Source organism: Ambystoma mexicanum, chromosome 2q, assembly GCF_040938575.1.
Source record: "Ambystoma mexicanum isolate Mex_15411 chromosome 2q, UKY_AmexF1_1, whole genome shotgun sequence".
Lineage (NCBI taxonomy): Eukaryota > Metazoa > Chordata > Amphibia > Caudata > Ambystomatidae > Ambystoma > Ambystoma mexicanum.
In genome coordinates this window covers 1,013,024,311-1,013,043,541 of record NC_090924.1, presented here as the reverse complement: position 1 = coordinate 1,013,043,541, position 19,231 = coordinate 1,013,024,311, and the positions used below count along the sequence as shown (strand labels likewise).

General features: G+C 44.1%; 1 protein-coding gene across 6 annotated transcripts in view; it reads left to right on the top strand.

Annotated features, from left to right (window-relative positions):
• The window catches only part of STAM (signal transducing adaptor molecule), an 876,495-nt gene that overhangs the window by 113,564 nt on the left and 743,700 nt on the right, over positions 1–19,231 (top strand). For all 6 annotated transcript variants that reach the window (XM_069648340.1, XM_069648344.1, XM_069648342.1 and 3 more), the window contains exon 2: positions 12,137–12,221. In XM_069648340.1, coding sequence (XP_069504441.1) covers positions 12,137–12,221 — 85 coding nt within the window. The remainder of the gene's footprint in view (positions 1–12,136; positions 12,222–19,231) is intronic.

Below are 19,231 nucleotides of genomic sequence, written 5' to 3'. Positions count from 1 at the left end.
TGATTAGGAGGGATGGTAATAGCTGATGCAATTTTTAAGATCAATAGCAGTTTTGCTAATATTCTTCGAAGTATGTGCTCTGTGCTAGATTGTTAATGGATAATGAGTAAGAATAGGTGTAGGAGTTGTGCAAGGGAACATTTTAAGCTTGAAAGTTGCTAGATCAGCAGAAAATGCAGTCCCAAACTGTTCACAAAGCACAGACCTGATTGCGAAGTGTGGACGCACTTGTGTCGTCATGCCGTGCACCATGTCACGTGACATTGTCCGGAAAGTCTGCAATGACCTCAGAAGTTCGCGGATGTCGACGAACACAAAAGCAGTGGAAAAAGTTGCAAAAGATTATAGAAGTGTATAAAAATGATGCTAGAAAGTGGGGAGTTTTAACCCTTTAAGTGCCATGGATTTTCCCCCCAGTGCCAACGCCTTTTTTGGTAATTTCGAAATGCCGCCATTCAATGCCTTGTAATCGTAGGTTGCTGTAGGGGGGTGAGAGAAAATAACCAAAAATGGCGAACTTTTTTTTTCTTCTATTTTTTTCTTTCATAAAATGCCAATAAAATGATGTATAAAGAAGCCTGTGGTTTTTTCCTTGTAAGAGCTAGGAACAAATGGTTTGCTGTGCTGAATTCCCCAATTTCCTGGCTTGAGTAGAAACGAATTTTTTTTTTTGATGTGGTTATAAACCGTTTTGTGAGAGGTAGGTGATTTTGGCACTTTTTGCCAATTGGACATGCATGGACGGAATCGAAGAAAAGAGTAGGAAAGCCGAATTGGAGGACAGAAAGGCATACATTTCTGAAAAGTAGACAATTCCAAGTTTAGGAAGGGGTGATTTGCGCAGGTCAGGCTACAACTAGGTAAGGGAAAATTCCGTAGTTTGCGGAAAAAGCGGCTAAATTACCAAAAAAAAGTATGTGGTGGACATGGTTGGCTTGGTACAGCAATGGCTTCTATGAATTTTGAGAAAAACAATGCTCTGCCTTTTTTTCTCCGGACTCTTGCAGTTAGGAAATCACACATTGTTGTAGTGTTTCACAAAACAAGCAATACCACAAGCCAAACACTGAGCCATGGAATACAGGAGTTTTATGCTTTCGGCCTGAACAGACGTACTTAGCATGTGTAAATCAGGAAAACCAATGTGGTGAGGAACAGCAAGCATACACTTTATGAAAGAGCACAGGCAGAACCTTTCAAGGGTAGGTGACTTGTGCAGGTTACAAAAGTGTATGGTGCCTAAAGCAGCGACTAAATGTAGGGCACATTTGGAAAATTAAAGGGTTGTGTGACAAAGGGCACCAGCAAATGGGTCAAAACGTTATGAAAACCACACAAACACAACAAATGTCATACATTCCTGCGGTCCCAAACGTGTCCCGATAAAAACAGTACCTCACGTGTGGGTGCACCTGCCTGGGCGCCAAGGGGAAAGCCGAAAGCACGGCTAACCCCAAGTCTTTTCCGACAACTGCATTTCACGATTTCTTCAGAAGGGCACACCATACAGATATGGGCCTAGGGTGTCCAAGCCAACAAGGAAAACGGGGAACCCCATGCATTTTCGAAAAGAGGACACCCGTGGGAATCCGCGGAGGTCTGACTTGCGCAAATCAGCCCAGAATGTATTACCCGGAAACCCTGGCAAAGTCTGAAATGTGGCGAAAAACCCCCAATCTCCGCACATTTCACTCCGCTCACCCGCCGAAACACGCCGCCAACAACACATGGCCTACCACAGGTGTCCCAACGAAAATGGTACCTCACATGTGTGGGTGCACCTACCGGGTGCAAAGGGACAGAGCCGAAAACACGGGTAACCCCAACTCTTTTCGCACAGCAGGATTGCAGGATTTTGACTCGTGTGCACACCATGCAGATTTGGGCTTAGGGTGTCCAAGCCATCAAGGATAACTGAGAACCCCATGCATTTCTGAAAAGCGGACACCTGTGGGAACACACAGAGGTCTGACTTGCGCGAAGCGGGCCAGAATTTATTACCCAGAACCCCCGACAAAGTGAACACTGTTTTTTTTCCCCACCAAATATCGCTCTTTGTCAGTGATTGTGCCTAATAAAAACTGGGGCAATTTGCGCAAGGCAGACCTCTGCGGATTCTAACGGGTGTCCTTTTTTCGGAAATGCATGGGGTTCCCTGTTTTCCTTGGTGGCTTTGACACCCTAGGCCCTAATCTGTAGGGTGTGCGCACATGGCGAATTCCTGAAATTATGCTGTGCCGAGAGACTTGGGGTTAGCCGTGTTGTAGGCTTTCCCCTTTGCGCCCAGGTAGGTGCACCCACACATGTGAGGTACCGTTTTCATCGGGACACCTGTGGGAACACGGGACAGTAGGCCATGTGTTGTTGGGGGCGTATTTCGGTGGGTGAGCAGAGGGAAATGTGCGGAAATTTTGTTTTTTACCCCTAAATTTGGACTATGATGGGGGTTCTGGGTAATACGTTCTGGGCCGCTTTGCGCAAGTCGGACCTCTGTGGATTCCCACGGGTGTCCTCTTTTGGGAAATGCATGGAGTTCCCTGTTTTCCTTGCTGGCTTCGACATCCTAGGCCCAAATCTGTAGGTTGCCCACATGAACAAAATGTGCTCTGCCGAAAGGCTTGGGGTTACCAGTGGGTTAGCCTTTTCCTTTTGCGCCCAGGTAGGTGCACCCACACGTGAGGTACCGTTTTCGTCAGGACACCTGTGGGAACGCGGGAAGGAATGACATCAGTTGTTGGTGATGTGTTTCGGTGAGTGGACAGAGGGAAATATCTCTGAAATTGGCTGGAAATAAACACAATTCTCAGAAATTTTGCTCTGGCCACCCACCGAAACACGTCGCCAACAACACATGGCATACCTTCCCGCAAAACGGTACCTCACATGTGTGGATGCACCTACTTGGGCACAAAGGGGAAAGCCTAAAACACGGCTAACCCCAAGTCTTTTCCAACAGCTGAATTTCAGGATTTTTTCAGAAGCGCACACCATACAGATCTGGGCCTCGGGTGTCCAAGCCACCAAGGAAAACCGGGAATCCCATGCATTTCTGAAAAGACACCGTGTGGCGATCCATAAATATCTGACTTGAGCAAATCTCCCCAGCATGTATTAACCACAAGCCCCGCCAAAGACCCACATGGGAGAAGGGTGCCCAAGACCAGGGATATTGCTGCCGACTTTGCTGGATCTCTGGCTGGCCTGCGTTACAGCTTCATCCCACCAGGGAGTCGCGGCAGTGTGCCAATACCTCCCCAAAGGGAAAAGCTGTAATGCAGCCCAGCCGCAACTTCAAGACGGTTGGAGGTGATGTCCCCGGCCTTGGGCATCCATGTACCATGTGTGTGTACCGTTCCCTAAGCACAGCGGCAGCTCCAGGGATCCCCGGCAGAATCCCCATTCCTCCCTGGAGGTGAAACCTGTAACATAGCACAGCCAAAGCTGCAGCCTGGGCTTGCAGACGAACAACCCACATGGGGAGGCATCCACTTCCAGGGAAACGCCAATATTCTGCTGGCATGGGGTGCAATTTGTGGCCTGCCCCTGCCATTGTGTCCTAGCCCACCAAAATATCTGTTCAGATGGCCCATTCCCACCCACACCACCAACAATCCAGCCCTAGTCTCACCCACCCCACTGACAGTGGGACCTAACCACAGAATAATAAGAAACAGTACTCGCATAAGCTGCTCGCGTAGAAAAAGCTGTACTCGCATAAGCTGCTCGCGTAGTAAAAGCTGTAAACAAAACAAACATGTTACCTATGGTCACCCCAGCAAAAACAAATCTACACTCATACTTTCCAAGCATGCCCCCCCTTGCAAGCCATCCCTGGTGGTCTACTGAACCTCACCCTCCCCCTCCCCCCCAGTGGAAACACTTTTGCCCCTTCCTACGGGAGATATCTGCCCCCAGGGAGGGCTGCATGAGGTGCCCCCCCACACTCCATTTGGGGTGGGGGAGAAGCCCACTCCAAAACATCAGACAGACCCTCAATGGATGGGGCAGTAGGGTTTGGGCACCTTGGGGGCAGATTGGCACACCAATGTGCCCATCTGCACCATGGGAAGTTTGGTAAACAAAGAAACAAATTGAAAATGGCAGGCTGCCCTTTAGGGGGTGCTGAGGGGCACCCTAAACCGCTGGAAAATTCCCCCCCATATCCCACCCAACAGCAGCCATGACATTTTTTTTTTTTTTTTGCCCCATTCCCTAGGGGCAGATGGGCTCCCATCTTCCCCAGGGGGGGCGCCCTACCCTGCAGGCCCCATCGATTTAGGGGACTGACCACACTTTCCTGGTGGCCCTCTCCTTTCCCCTCATTGGATGGGGGACAACCTCATGCACTCCTCCCTGGGGTGAGAAATCTGCCCCCCAGGGAGGGTGACAAGCCCCCCCTTTCCACTTGGGGTGGGAGAGAGAGGGCCACCACCGTTTAATGTCCTACAAAGCATCTGTGGTGTCTAGTGGTCCCCAACCCCCCACCCCCTTCCCATTGAGTTCAATTATTTTTATTTCTTTTCATATGCCCCCACCCCTGAGGGTAGATGATCACCCATCTGCCCCCAGGGGTCTCCATACATGTGGCCCCATGCTTTGGTGCCTTGGGGGGGGGAGAGGGCAGCTTACCCCTCCCCCCACTTCTAAAAGGGATCCCTGGTGGTCTAGTGGCATTGCTAGCCACGGATCGAGTGCTCTGCGCTCGATCTGAGGCCAGCAATGCTGTCACACAAGGTGTCGTTGGAAAGGGGAGAATCTCCCCTTCCCAACGACTCCTGCCTCGATCACCGGCTTGCGCACGCCAACGTGAAACTGAAGGTAATCCAACCCCCGGGCAGTGAAGGGGGTTGGATTACAGTTTTGAGCGATCCCTGCTTTGCACTAGTTATGGTAAACTAAGAAACCATAACTCGTGCCACCACCACCGTGCACTAAGACTAATACCTAGGACATGAAAGATGACATCACAAATGTCATTGATGACATCACATATTAAACTAATTTTAATAAACCGTCCCTACAAGGGGTTGAGTTTATACTGCAACAGCCGCTTTCTAAATCTGCATGCCTCTACTCTCTGCCCTCTGCAACTCATCCATTACAGGACTGCAAGACTTGTCCTCTGCCTCAAGCCCAGGGATTGTATCTCTCCAGGACTGAAATCTCTGCACTGGCTCCCAGTGGCTGCGAGGATTAAGTTCAAAACCCTCTGCATTGTTCACAAGACCTTCTGGGGCCTCAATACCTTCAACTCTCCCTTCCTAAATATCTTCCTTCTCAAGCTCTTCGCTCATCCGCCTCAAACTCCCTCAGGGTCAGTCGCTTCTCCAAGCAACGAGTTGGTGGTAGATCGCTTTCTTCGGCTAGCGCCTCCCTCTGGAACAGCCTCTCTGAAACTTGAGGAGAACCATCTTTGGTTCCGGAAGCACCTCAATATCTTCCTCTTTGCTTCTGCTTTCTCTCCTCCTCTCCCCTGCTGCACTCCTGACTGAAATTGAAACCGCACTGGTCACCTGGCTACTCTCTGTTCTCGGGCCGCGGTCCCCTCCCTGACAGTTGCACACCTGCACTGCCCCCATAGCAACCCTTGCACTCTGGGGCTGTTTCTGTATCCCTACAGCCTCCTACCAGCACTTGACACCTGATGTCTGCAAATTACCCTTGCATCTGCCACCAGCTGGCCACACCTCCTATTTATTGTTTTTATTTATTTTATTTATGTACTGTTTATCCTATGTATTGCACTTTCCCTCTCGCTTCCCCCTTGCACTTTTTCCCTTTCCCACCTCCTCTGCATTTGCGCAATCTCAGTCACCTGGCCTAGTATGATCATTGTCACTGTTTTCCCTCTGTTCCCCTCCCTTGCCTCATGCGCCTTGAAACACTTGTGTATAGGCACGTTATAAATGCCATATATCATGTTATAATGTTTGAAACAAGATGTTGTGGGTTATTGGGAGAACTATCATGAACTACTTGATGTATTGAAGAATGTACTCATGTAAACAAATCATTACATTCTACTGTTGTTAATAGAGGAACCTAATCATACATTCATATAGGCAATGGTTGCAGCATGCACCATCGAAGTACAATATTTTTTATCTGGTAATTTCCAATAGTAAAATAATCAATGCTACCTTATGAGAGTTTTGAGTAATGTTAAATATGGAATAAATAGGTAAACAATTGAAAACATATCACACACTTTTGTTAGTAGAATAAATACATATAAAAATGCACAGAAATTAGAGCCACATACAGGGGAACTAATGTAAGGAAGAAAGAAAGATCAGCACCAAAAAATAACAGAGTTAATCATCATGTACACAAATAGTGTGTTTGAGGCGTGCTTATTTCCCCATGTATGTGCACTATGAGCTCAAATTAAACTCTAAGGAAAGTACTTTAGGAACATATAAAAAGGTTAATGCGTAGATGTATAGCACTGTTAAAATTTGGGAAATTCTCATTGTCAGTAAAAACAAAAAACTTGCCTAATCATGTCATTAAACAAAAACAAGTGGCCCAGATATTTAATGTCATCAGTGATGTCATCAATGACGTTTGTGCTGTCATCTTTCATGTCATGGGTGTTAGTCTTAGCAGTGCACGGTGGTGACGCAGGTTATGTTAATGTTAAACGATATTTGTACTGTGCACTATCACCACCAGAGTGGTCCCCTGGCGCTCTGGCGGCTCTGAAAGAGGGAGGGAGGGGGGGTGGGTGCTGAGTTAGTGGGGAAAAAGCTGGAAAAGTGCAAGAGAGCAGTGATGTGCTGTTGGCAGCCTCAGCCCAGTGGGTCCGTTGGCTGGGTTTGGGGTGTTTTACGGTCGGTAGTCGTCGTGTGCTGTGGTGCAAGTCTATGTGGGGTTTGTTTTGTTGTTGCAGTGTAGTGAAGTTTGTGCGGATTGTTGCGTTTTAGGCTTGTGGTTGTGTTTGGTTAGAGTTTGAGAGGTGTATGCAGAGGAATGAAATTGTTAGTGGATTGGTTATTTGGCATTGCTGTCCTTGCAATTATGTCTAGGTGTGATGCCTGCTAACATTCATTACTCCATCGGAGTGTGGCGCTTGATGATCTTCGATATTCTGTCTAGATGTCAGGCACTTGTCAACTCTTGTCCCTTGTTGCTTAGCTTACCATAACTGGCTAATTTCTGTTTTTTTCGGTTTTACTTTATTTTGACATTTGTATAGCGCACTTAACCCATAGGCATCTAGGCGCTGTTCTTGACAAATCGAAGCATCCAAGTTCCAGGGTTGCGTAATAGCATAAGGAGGATAAAGGTTACAAGGTTGCATAGAAGTTTAACAGGTTATGCAAGTGCAGAATAGAGGTTACAATGATACTCAGCAGTTCTTGATAATACTGTTCATGTATTATAGGTTGCGCGTGTACAGCGGAAAAACGTATCCCTCGCTAAACATACGTTTCAGTATACATGTAGTTGTTATGAAAGAGTAGGTTTCTGAAAGAAGGTTATTTTAGTAGTTCTTGTGATAAGAGACACGTTTTCAGGTGTTTACTGAAAGTCCAGAAGGAGGTTTCTGACCTTAAGGAGACTGATAGGGTGTGGGAAGCTGCTGCCTCCAGGTTTCTGAAGCTTGAATTAACATCAGTTAACCTGTAGCCATAATGTCCCTTTAACAACGGTTGAAAAAGGGGGAAAAACGGGCTTCCAGCACCCCTGGAGGGTTCGCACTCCAATCGATCTGCACAGTCCTTTGTGCTACGCCAAAACCCAAAAACCAGCCTGGCTCGGTCAGTACCTCACAATATCCAATTTTATTTAATTATTAAACCATTAAAAAATATTACAAAAAAGGCGAACGCTCGTACGACACGTTTCGCAGCGTGATCGCTGCTTGTTTTCATACAGAGAATCAAAACACCAATGGTGTACATATTACACACCCACGGAACGGAAATCCCCCTAGTCAAGAGGGAACTGGGGAATTAAATGCATCGCAGAAGATTTGTTCCCGCCGGAATTGCAGTTCAATAAATGATTTAAAGCTTATTCACATCCACAAATGTGTCAATCAAGGCAATCAATATCACATAACCTGGTACATCTCCATTACCAATAATTTTCTTTTTGACCAGATAAGTTTCTTTTTAAAGGTTGGAAAACAGATCATAAACGTAATAACATGATGTAAACAGTACAGCACACTGTCACATAGTGTAGTAAAGCATATGAATCAATATTTCCAGTCAAAAGGGCAAATAATTCAGCCCAATCCAACTTTTCCCTACATGGAAACACACAGTCAGGTAGTTGTATTGGCGTAATCTCAAGAGGGGCTAGTCTATTCACTTATTCTCAAGAGGGTTGATTGTAAAAATAAATGTTTGGTGTGGAATTAATTAACCGACTGCCTCAGGACCACACATTTGTTAGATCCTGTATATATTTAAAAAAAATATAGCTGTACCAATAGGCCTGTATTATTACAACAAATATTTGATTGTTTCCTTTTCAGTATATTGCAATCTTGGAGCTCACCACTCACTTCAAGTTATGCAAGGATTAATATTGAGTGATGTCTTGAGCGTTATTTTAATAGAATCCAAAGTCTGATTCAGACTAATCTGAAATTTTAAACCAAAATGGTTGTAAAAGCCTTTATGGGTATATTTATATTAATATAATTTTGTTTTTCTATGTTGACCCTCTTGAGAATAAGCCCAATGCACCCTCTTGAGAATAAGCTAATAACATTGTATTTCACATTCTGTGTGTTCCCAACTAGGGAAAAGCTTTTATTGGGCTGATTTATTTGCCCTTTTGATTGTGAAGTGTGCAGGGTTAGAAATTGAGGGGGGGAGGGCGCTGGGAGGCATCTAGCCCCTGCCTATAGCCTTTATGAGCTTGGTTAGTTTGATTGAAATGGACCCCAGGATCTACTTTTGTGTCCCCAGCCCAACCAATGCCGAACAAACACATTTATGTGAATGGAAATCTGCGTTTGGGACAAAACGAACATGAATACCTCCTATATGTCAATTAAAGCATAAGGGGTCATAAACAATGGACACAATTATAGATTTCCATATTATGTGGAAATTAAATTTGCAGCTATGTGTTAGCTCCTTTTCCTGCCATGGTAACTCCTGCTTATCTAATCTTCATATCGACCCCCGAGTGTGAATTCTCTTGCTTCACATTGGTAATACACTGTGACATTGTGTTTTACTGTTTACATCCTGTTATTACGTTTTATATTTTGCAACCTTTTATATATGTATATATGTATGGTGCTCAAGCATTCATGCTTGTCTGTCAGTTTCTGTTTTTCACTTCTTACTAATTAAATGACTTGCTCTTGAATACAAAGAGAATTGTTGGTAAAAAAGAAAATTATTGGTAATTGAGACATACAATGATATGAGATACTGATTGACAGACATATCTGTGAATACGCTTAAAATCATGCATTGATTTAAAATTCCAATGCAAACAAAGTTCCTTCTGCTATGTAATCAGTTGCTATAGCATGTCTAGTGACTGATGCTGTTTTTGTGTGGGTAAGACAATATTTAAATGCAAGTGGTTTTATGTTTTTTAATCTTAACATGTCTGGACCCAGGTCCCCCCTGAAGCTGACATTGCTTTGTATGAGGCAAAAACAGTACCACGAACAGTACCTGCATTATGTTACAGGTGTACGTTTTTGTAGTGACCATGGGTTTCATAGGTGGAATTGCTTTTTCCTGGACGTCAATCCGTATTTGTGTCCAGACAGTCCAATATGGTCAGAAGTTCTAGCACATTCTCACACACACACACACACACCTTCCCTGATCTTCCTTTACATCTCCTGCCTTCATTACCTTCTGATCCACACATTGATAGAATACGTGGCCTCTGTTGCTTGCTCCTATAGTCACCCATATCTTCCACTTATATGTAGATGACATTCTGATCTATCAGTACATCCTTCTGCAACCACTCCACTATTTACCCTCATTCTCCGAAAGTCCTCTTAGCAACAAACTGGTTTTGTTGTCATAAATTGGGAGGCTGTTTTCCAAAGGGACAATCTGAATGATGACTGCTCCAGAAAAATGGAATTAAGTTCTTTTTTATTTTATTTTTGAAGTTCATATGTGAAAAATGCCCCAGAACCAACTATGAACATGTTCACAGCCGGGGAATTGCCATTAGCCAACCAGGTGGCTGGAACAACAGGCGAGAATGTACATTGTCTGTCCGCTGTTCCAGCCACTCTATGCACTTCTCCGTGTGGCGCCATATATATTTTATTATTTTCTGAATGTGGGGAGGCAACGGGAAGCCTCTCTCTGTTGCCTCCCAATCCCCATAACCAACCCCACCCCTTAACGCCCTCTTCCTCCCCACTTAACTACTGGTCCAGAGTTTTATGCTCCGGTCCTGACACTCCTCCCGCTCCCGGCTGCCTTAGAAATGGAAGTGAGAAGGAAATGGTGATTTGGCACCAATTCGGTTTGAGAAGGGTTTCTGTGTCTCTCCTGTCCCCTTGCACTCGTCAGTTCCAGTTCTTTTCCTGCTAAACCCCCATTTTCCGGTTCTATATGTAAATATCCCCGCAAAAATATCGGCATACTAACATATTGCCATATTTTTGCGGCGATATTAAGGCATGGAACCTGCGGAGGACACCCGCAAACCCTGCATTATTTTTAAAGGAGCAGGGGACACCCCCTCAATCCCCTCTCTCAAAATAAAATTCAAAAAATTACCCCCCCGCACACCAAAAATATCGCCTATGGCCGTTCTAGACGACCATATATACGGCAATATTTTTGGTGGGGATAACATGTAGTGATACCCATTTGCCTGGGGTTCATCTGGCGTTGGCAGGTTTATGTTGGGTGTTTCATTTCTAGTTGGTGGAGAAATTGTCCATCTCTTGGCTGTTCTCTATTTCGTTATCCTAGCCTCAGGATGGGGTTTGTATGTTTTGCTCCCTGATGTACCATGGTAGCTGGACTACTGCAACAGAAAAGAGGGACCAAGGGGCAGATAATTGACTGGGAGGCTTTGGGACATAACAGTACCAGTGGTGACATTTGTGGCATTTTTTTTTCTTCTTTTTTCCTTCTTCCTTTTTCTTTCAGGGACTGGGGATCCATCGGCCCACATCCCGCACCTGGGAAATGGTTAGCGCTGGCTTTTTTCCTAGTGAGCATCCTGCCCCAGGTTCAAGAGGGCTCTCCTGCACTCAGGAGACAGAGTCATGACCCAGACCACGTCACACTACACTGTACATCAGCTGGTAATATGAATATAAAGACTACCTCTCTGCAATAGACATAGGGAGGGTTACACCTTAGATACTTTAGTACTCTGCCACATTTATACATTGCAAATATAGGTACCCCCTTTACATTTGGATCTAATCACTTTCTTCGAGCCGCTCTGCAGTATTGGATAGAGATTTCATGAACGCATTGGAGTCGGCGCTCCGTGCAGCCTCAATACTTATTAGGGATCGATATTCACTGGCATGCCGCACAGTTTAGTTTGGCTTGACAATGCATGCTATTATTTGAGTGAACTGCTTTGCGAGACCCCGCACCCCCAACGTTTAGCTGTTGTCATTGTTTTCAATTGAACCATTATTACTTATAGATGATTTTACGGGTCAACCACAAGTAAGTACAACTTCACTCGGTAATTATTTTTTTGTAATATGTACTATAGGAGCCTGAAACACTTTTTCATTAAACATTTTGAAAGTGCAATGAAATGACTCTGGTGTGAAATTTTTAATTTACAAGCTACTAGTGAGGCCTAAAAGTAACTCCCCCCCGCCCCCCTCCCCCCTCAGTTTTCCACATGCACACAGAATGCTATACTCGCCAATAATCAATTGCCATTTGCTAGGGGCAAGTGCAACACATTTTGAGGCCTGACATGTATTGTCATTTTTGCATGCTTGTGCAGAATAGACTGTGTTTAAGTGAAAGAGGCCGCACAGTGCATGGAGCAAATGAAACATGAATACAGTAATTTTTCCACTGTTTTGACAATTTGTAACGGTGCAACTGTAAGCATAAAAGATCTTGTTAATCGTAGATTTGTTTTGTTTATACTTGGTATTTTCTTTTTAATATTGTTTTAACTTTCTTTGTATACATCACAGAGAAAGCCACCAGTGAGATGAATACCGCAGAGGATTGGGGCCTCATTTTGGATCTTTGTGATAAAGTTGGACAATCTCGCACAGGGTAAGTTTTCAAAATGTAGACAATCTAATCTCTTGATGCATGAAAGCAAGGCATGTCCAGTTTTAGAAAATTAAATGTCATTGTGTAACCTTTGTACAGTCCTGTAACGTTAACCTCCCAAAATGGGTCTGTTTAATGTATGTGTACCCTGTGATGACGTATGGGCGCACAGTAAAGCCTTATCTTGAGTTATGCAAAATGTTCCTTAGCACCAATAGCACCCAGTGGTGATATTCCGGTTTAAGATGGCCACCAATCTTCAGATCTGTTGTAGATTTTGCTTCTGTCTGGATATACTCTCTCAAAAAGCCAGCCAAATGTGGTGCCTATGCTTCTCTCCGAGTCTTGGCATTGAAGGTGCCACATTTTCTCATTCTTCATACCTTCACTGTGTGGTGTGACAGCAGGTGTAGAACATTCTTGCCCTCCATGTAAATGTTCTTAAGTCCACATGTCTAACAGGATTTGAGAAGGATTTACTTTAATTTGAGTTTTCTTGGGTCTGGGGCTTCAGAAATGGGGACGGCCAAGGCAGTTTTCTTCTTTTACTCGCAACCCACAAAACCCCCATATGCGTCCAAGGAACCCTGCCAGGAGCCTGGCTGGGCTATCTCACCCTCAAAAGGAGGCCATCCCTGGTAGCAAACACCCTCAAAATATAAAACTAATCTACAGTCTTTCAGAAACTAGTACAAAAGCTTCTGTAGCTGTACGAGAGATTCAACTAATTGAAATGCCATAGGACAGTGTGCAGAGTATTCTCTTCAAAACGTGCAGTAAATAATCTAAAAATAACCTCAATGAACAGAGAAGTTCACCTATGCACCTCATTTGTTGCAAGGCAAGCCACTCAAAATTAGGTGTATTTGCTGTTTCCGCTTGCTTTTAACGTTTGCATTATATCCATTTTCGAAAGATTCCCAGCCTGAATACAAGGATTAGTCAAAGCATTTAAATCTATAAAAGAGACCATTTTGTAGAAGTTGCACCCCTAGCACACACAGTCTGAGAATCCTTTACACTAATTACAACTGACGCCAATCACTGTTTGCATGCAGAGGAACAGATAAGTGGTTCAGTAGTAATACGGGTTGCTTTACTGTATTTAGTAAGCGTTTCATTTTATCTTTACAAATTAATTATGAAGCTAAGTTTAAAATAAATTGAGCAATTTACAAAGCGGTCAAATGTACAAAGGGATCTTATAGCTTTTTACAACTAAATTGTTGACAATGTTTTCATGTTCTGCTGCACGTTTATGAAATTTCCTTTCAGTGGTGTTTCCTGTATTCCCCTTTTACTAATGTTTTTTTCTGAATGTACAATTGGGTGACTGTTCTGTTTTTATGACTGATGCATAGCTGCCGATTAATGTGTTTTGTTCAGATTATACAGTACTCCACAGCAAATTCTGAACATTTCCGTGCAGTTCTGTCTACGCTGGAGTCTCGGCATTGCGAGTATGAGCATTAACAAAAGCAGTTTGTCTCGGCATTAGCAATGGTTGAGAGTTTGAGCATCATTGACAAGCGGTGTGGAAAAAACAAGAGCCGAGTGTGAACGTTTAAAAACAAAACTGGCCATTATCGAGGTCTGGGTGGGCTTGAGCATTTCTGAAACTAAGTGAGGCCATTATCAAGAGTGAATCGTTTCTGGGCTATATTTACAACAACGTAAGACTGGGATTCATCAAGTAAAGGCAGGAAAGATAAACCTGGGCAAAATAGAAAGAAAGATGCATGGGTGAGCTTGATGGGGGTCGGGGGAGGCGGAACAGGGCGGGGTGCACACAGTGTGCAGGAGGGTTTGTAGAGTGTATTTCACAGTGGGATAGAATGTCCTACATAAAGGAGGGTGCAGAAATATTTTAAAATTCATATTAGCTCCATTTACTACTTTTCATTTTAGCACCATCGTATTTTGGGTTCCTTCAAAGTGTATCCAGGTTTCTAAACATCCAGGTGTAAAGGAACCTGGCGATATAATAGCGACATGATCTTTATTTCTAACTATGTCTTACTCTTGCTTCAATACTCTGAATTTGCATTATTGAGCCTCTGCCTGAAAAGCCTTGCTGTTTAATTTCAAGGCTCAGAAAACTTTAGCAGTCAATACAAAACCCACCAAAACATGTGTTCGATAAACCTTTGGTGGAGAAACGCCGCATCCTTCGCAAAATCCAACGAAGAGCAAAAATTAATGATACACCGGCAGCATACGAAGAAGCAGCGGCGGCAGCAAAGCACTACAAAGCCTGGGTTAGAGAACACAGGTTAAAACTCTACCAACAAGACTCGGAAAACATCTTGAAAATGATTAGTGGGAGAAACACAAGAGAATTTTGGAGCACCTTGAGAGCCACGACGGACGTTCAAGAAAAATCATTAATAAATGAGGTGGGAGAAACAACATGGGTAAAACACTTTGAAACAATGTACTTGGCTCCAACGAAACCCTCTAGCGAACCCGTTGGACACGAGCAAGGCCCATGGCTAAAAGTAGACGACTCCGAGGAGATCCGACTAAAGATATCAAGTCTAAAGAACTCAAGAGCCCCGGGGCCCGACGGGGTCACAAATGTGGACTTAAAAACAAATCCCGAAGAGTGGGCAAGTCTTCTGAGTAAAATCTTCAGAAAATGTGCGGATTTGAGAACTATACCGTCGTCCTGGAAATCAGCAACAGTGGTACCCATTTTCAAAAAAGGTGACAAAAAGAATCCAATGAACTATAGACCAATTGCGCTCCTCGATGTCATAGGGAAAGTGTTTGGAGCAATGTTACTAGACCACTTTAAGCGATGGGCAGCAAAAGCTCCTTGTGAAGACCCATTTCAAACGGGATTTAAGAAAAACATGGGCACGACGGCCAATATTCTACTCCTTTCTGTCCTGAAAAATAAAGTCCTGGAAGGGGGCCCTAGCATCTTTGTGGCTTTCATCGACCTGACCCAGGCCTTTGATCGTATAGACAGGGCAAGGCTCTGGTCTAAACTGGAGGAATGGGACTGTCCTGCAACCTTGCTGAACCCAATTAAGGCACTATACACAGACACCAGCATGCGGATCCGTTTGGACCAAAATGGCTTATTATCAAACCAGATACCAACAGCTAGAGGTGTGAAACAGGGGTGCCCACTGGCCCCGGCCTTATTCTTAGCATTTATTGGTGATATAAATGGCTCAGACACAACTATACGATCTTTTCCACCGAAAATTTGTAAAACACCAATAACGAGGCTCTTATATGCGGACGACCTAGTACTTTTGGACCACACTCCCGTGGGACTACAGCGACAAATGGCAAGTCTGCAGAAGTATATGCAAGAAAACCGGCTAGAAATCAACATCAAAAAAACCAAATTGCTGAGATTCGGGAAGGCGACTAGAAAAAGCAAAGGACCGAGCTTAAATCTGGAGGGCGAACCAATTGATACAGTCTTGGTCTTTAAATACCTAGGAGTCACATTAGACAGTACAAAACAAGACAAAGCCATGCAAATAGCACTAACAACGAAAGTAAACCTAATGGCAGCCCAAGCCAGGGCAATAGATAGAAAGTTTGGCAGATACTCGCTGATACCAGTGCGAGAATTTTACAAGAAAAAAGTTATGCCAACTCTATCATATGGAGGCGATGCCATGATAAACCTGCCTTTAGATATCTGGACAAAAATGGAGTCAAAGTTTTGGAGAAAAGTCCTCATGCTGCCTAACTCAACATCAGGTGCCTCGATTCGTAAAGAGCTCAGCTTGCCGTCCCTTAAAAGCTCTGTTGAACAGGCAAAATTGATGCTTTATAGGAAATGCCGGATGGCGGAGCCTCCATCAATTTACAATTTGATAAATCAGGAACTCGAACGAACCAATACTGGAAGCCTAATGAAATGGAAAAACGACAACATCCAGGTGTTGGAACAAATTCAGGAGAACGAAGAAACACTAACCACCAACCCGAAATTAGTCCTTAAAAAACTAAGAGAATACGATTGGATACGAACTCTGGAAATTGCAGAAAAAAACAAGTTAACCGCACATCTGCCTCCAAACGTAAAAAGACTAAACGAACTACAAGAATTCATCAAAAAATTCCCTTGTAGGAAGGGGAGAGACATGTTACTACGTGCTCGCCTCAATCTCTTGCCAACAAGCGAGATCTTGGCAATAAGAGGCAAAACTGAATCCAATTTCTGTCGTTTTTGCAATATACAAGAAATAGAGTCAATACGTCATTTATTGCTAAAATGTGCTGCAAACCAACAAGTAAGAAGCCGTTACCTGAGACATATTTTTTCGGACTTTACTATAGCTGACGAAGACACTTGTTGGGCTCGCTTAATGGGAGGAGACAAGACAAAATGGCAGATAGCTACGTACAAAATACTAGAATCACTAAATCTGCCACGGGCATAGTCCGCGAGGACGGCACATTTTAAGCAACATTTTAAAGCAACACTTTTAGCGACAGCACCAGCTTTATGCGAATTTTACGACAAAAAAATCATTTTTGTAAAAATCTGTTGATTAAATACAAAAAAAAAAAAAAAAAAAAATAGTATCAATTCTAAAATATCTATTGTTTTGTTCCCTCAACTTATATTCCTTTTTTCATAGCTCATATTGGTTGGCATGTGAAATCTCTTTACAGGCATTAAAAATTCTACTGTGATTTATGGACACTTTGGCCAAGGGTTTATTTGACAATGCTCTGAAAATGTGGGAGCTGCAGCCCATAAATTAGCAGTAGTTACAAATGTCTGGTCACTACTGTACCATTAACAACGAATGTCTTTCTGTACTGGTGTGATTACACTGAGATCAGGCCCCAAAATGAGCACTTGCCACTAGATATTGGGTAGTTATGATTGACTCTCAGTAAGAAATGGTGTGATTTGTGTATGTGGAGAATTGTGTGAATGGCTTTCTATGCCTGGCTGGTAGCTTGGCTAGGAGCTTGCAACATGCACTCTTTACCCCTGCATGAGGTCAACCTCATTTTCCAGGTGAAGTCTGTCAGGCGACACCATCTCGAGAACAATGCAACCACCACCTTCTGCAGGTCACGCCCCTGACACGTCCAAACCAAGGGACTAGGTTTGCACTTCATGGCTGCAACATTTTCGTGGATCGGAAATGGAAGAGTTGCTTAGACACCTGTGAGTGAAGCAGTTGAAGTGCCCAAGAGGAAGTGTACCCCTGACCCATCTCCATGCAGTTCCTTAATACCAACTCTGACCCATAAAATGGGACCTATATTGTGTGGGGGGTGGTCCACGCATGATGTTCGAGCCACAAAGCCACCATTGACATGTGGCAGCAAGGCCTGGCACATGGCGTTTAGACCCTTGTCAGAAGGCCTTATCCACTAGCTTCTCATTGCCTGCAGTGCATACATCAACTATACTATCCATGCAAACAGGAAGAACTGGGAAGGGGGTGATGTCACACAGGATTTGAATTTCCATTTTGGTGAATATCTAAAAATGGGGACGCCTGTTTCTACCATCGAGATTAGCTTTATGTACATCCATTGCTTCCATCATCAGATGGTACAGATGGGCAAAAACAGACCAATTGTGGGTGGTTAGCATAGTACTTTCTTTAGACTCAAACAGCTCCTTTGACAACTACTTGTTTGACATCAGCAGCGTAGACTGCAGCACCATGGTTGACCATAGTACCTGCCTTTGAGAGCATGCCTAAGTACAGGTCAGAGGAAGTGACCCTTCAATGCATGTGTCTCTGAGCTGCTGTCTGTGTTGGCAGTGTCTCCTCTGTAAAATCTGGAAGTCCCCTGAGCCAACTCAACATCATATTGGAAATGAGTTCAAAGTCCTACAAGAGTTCTCTGAATCGGACTGCTCTGTCAAGGGGCCTCCAGTATGAAGAAAATTTAACCAAATCAAGAACTGCCATTTTGAGTCCAAGCCCAAGCCTCAACCTCGCACTGACTCTCCACCTCAGGCACAATTGTGGCCTCATCAAATGCTCCAATCCCTGCAAACACTAGTCACACTAGTTGACAGCATATTGCCCCCTTATGGTCACATGTACCGGCTCAAGTGTGAGGCAATTTTCTAAACCGCTTGCTCCATGACCTGAACCTTCACACATTATGCCAACACACTGTTTTATTGCACATATTCTCTAAGCCCCATTGTTAAGCAATTTTTCTAAAGTCCTCCAGGAAGGTACCTTCTGCACAGCTTCCAGCAGAGTCCTCTGCATCCCTTTGTTATCTCGCTTCCTCAAGATGAAATCTACTGGCTGACTAAAGAATGGCTCAGGGTCACCACAGATATACACATCCACAGGGCTGAGGCTTACCGCAGCTCTTCAATCACCTGCAATGCACCATTCAAAGGTTTGGCAACGATTCAATCGGGTATGTCCAGCCACCCTCTGTTCACTCTGTCCCACACACAAAGGAATGTGGATTAAAGTGTCTGGGAGATCATTAACCAGCCCAAACTGGATTGCATTCATTCAGAGGAATCTTTGTGGGCCCAGTGCAGAGCTCTCCAAGGTGAATGACCATGTATGGTCATTTTCGCTTACAAAGTTTAGGAAGACTACTACCAAAGCTAGTGGTTTGTAGTGCAGGGCTTACAACAGCCAGGTAGGCATTTTTGTTACTGTAAAAAGACAAAAGGATACCCTGTGGTAGAAAATGAACAAAAGGATACTCTGTGGTAGAAAATGGCATAACGAAAGTGCCACCATATAATAAGTAGAACACTGTCACCATACTGCACTGAACACTGCAGCTTTGAGGTGTCTTGCTGTGGACAAGAAAAGGGGTAAAATAGGTACCCCAATCCTGGTAACCTTTGCGGTCTACCAGGGCAGTACATAAAAAATGAGTTGCAGAGATAAGCGTGAAAAAAAGCAGAAAAAAGGGGGACATCTTTCCTATGCTCCCAAATCTGAGATGCAGTACTAAGGCCAGCCAGACCTCATGGGTTGAGACCAATCCCAGAAGAGGGTGAAGTATTGCTACCTGAAGAATCG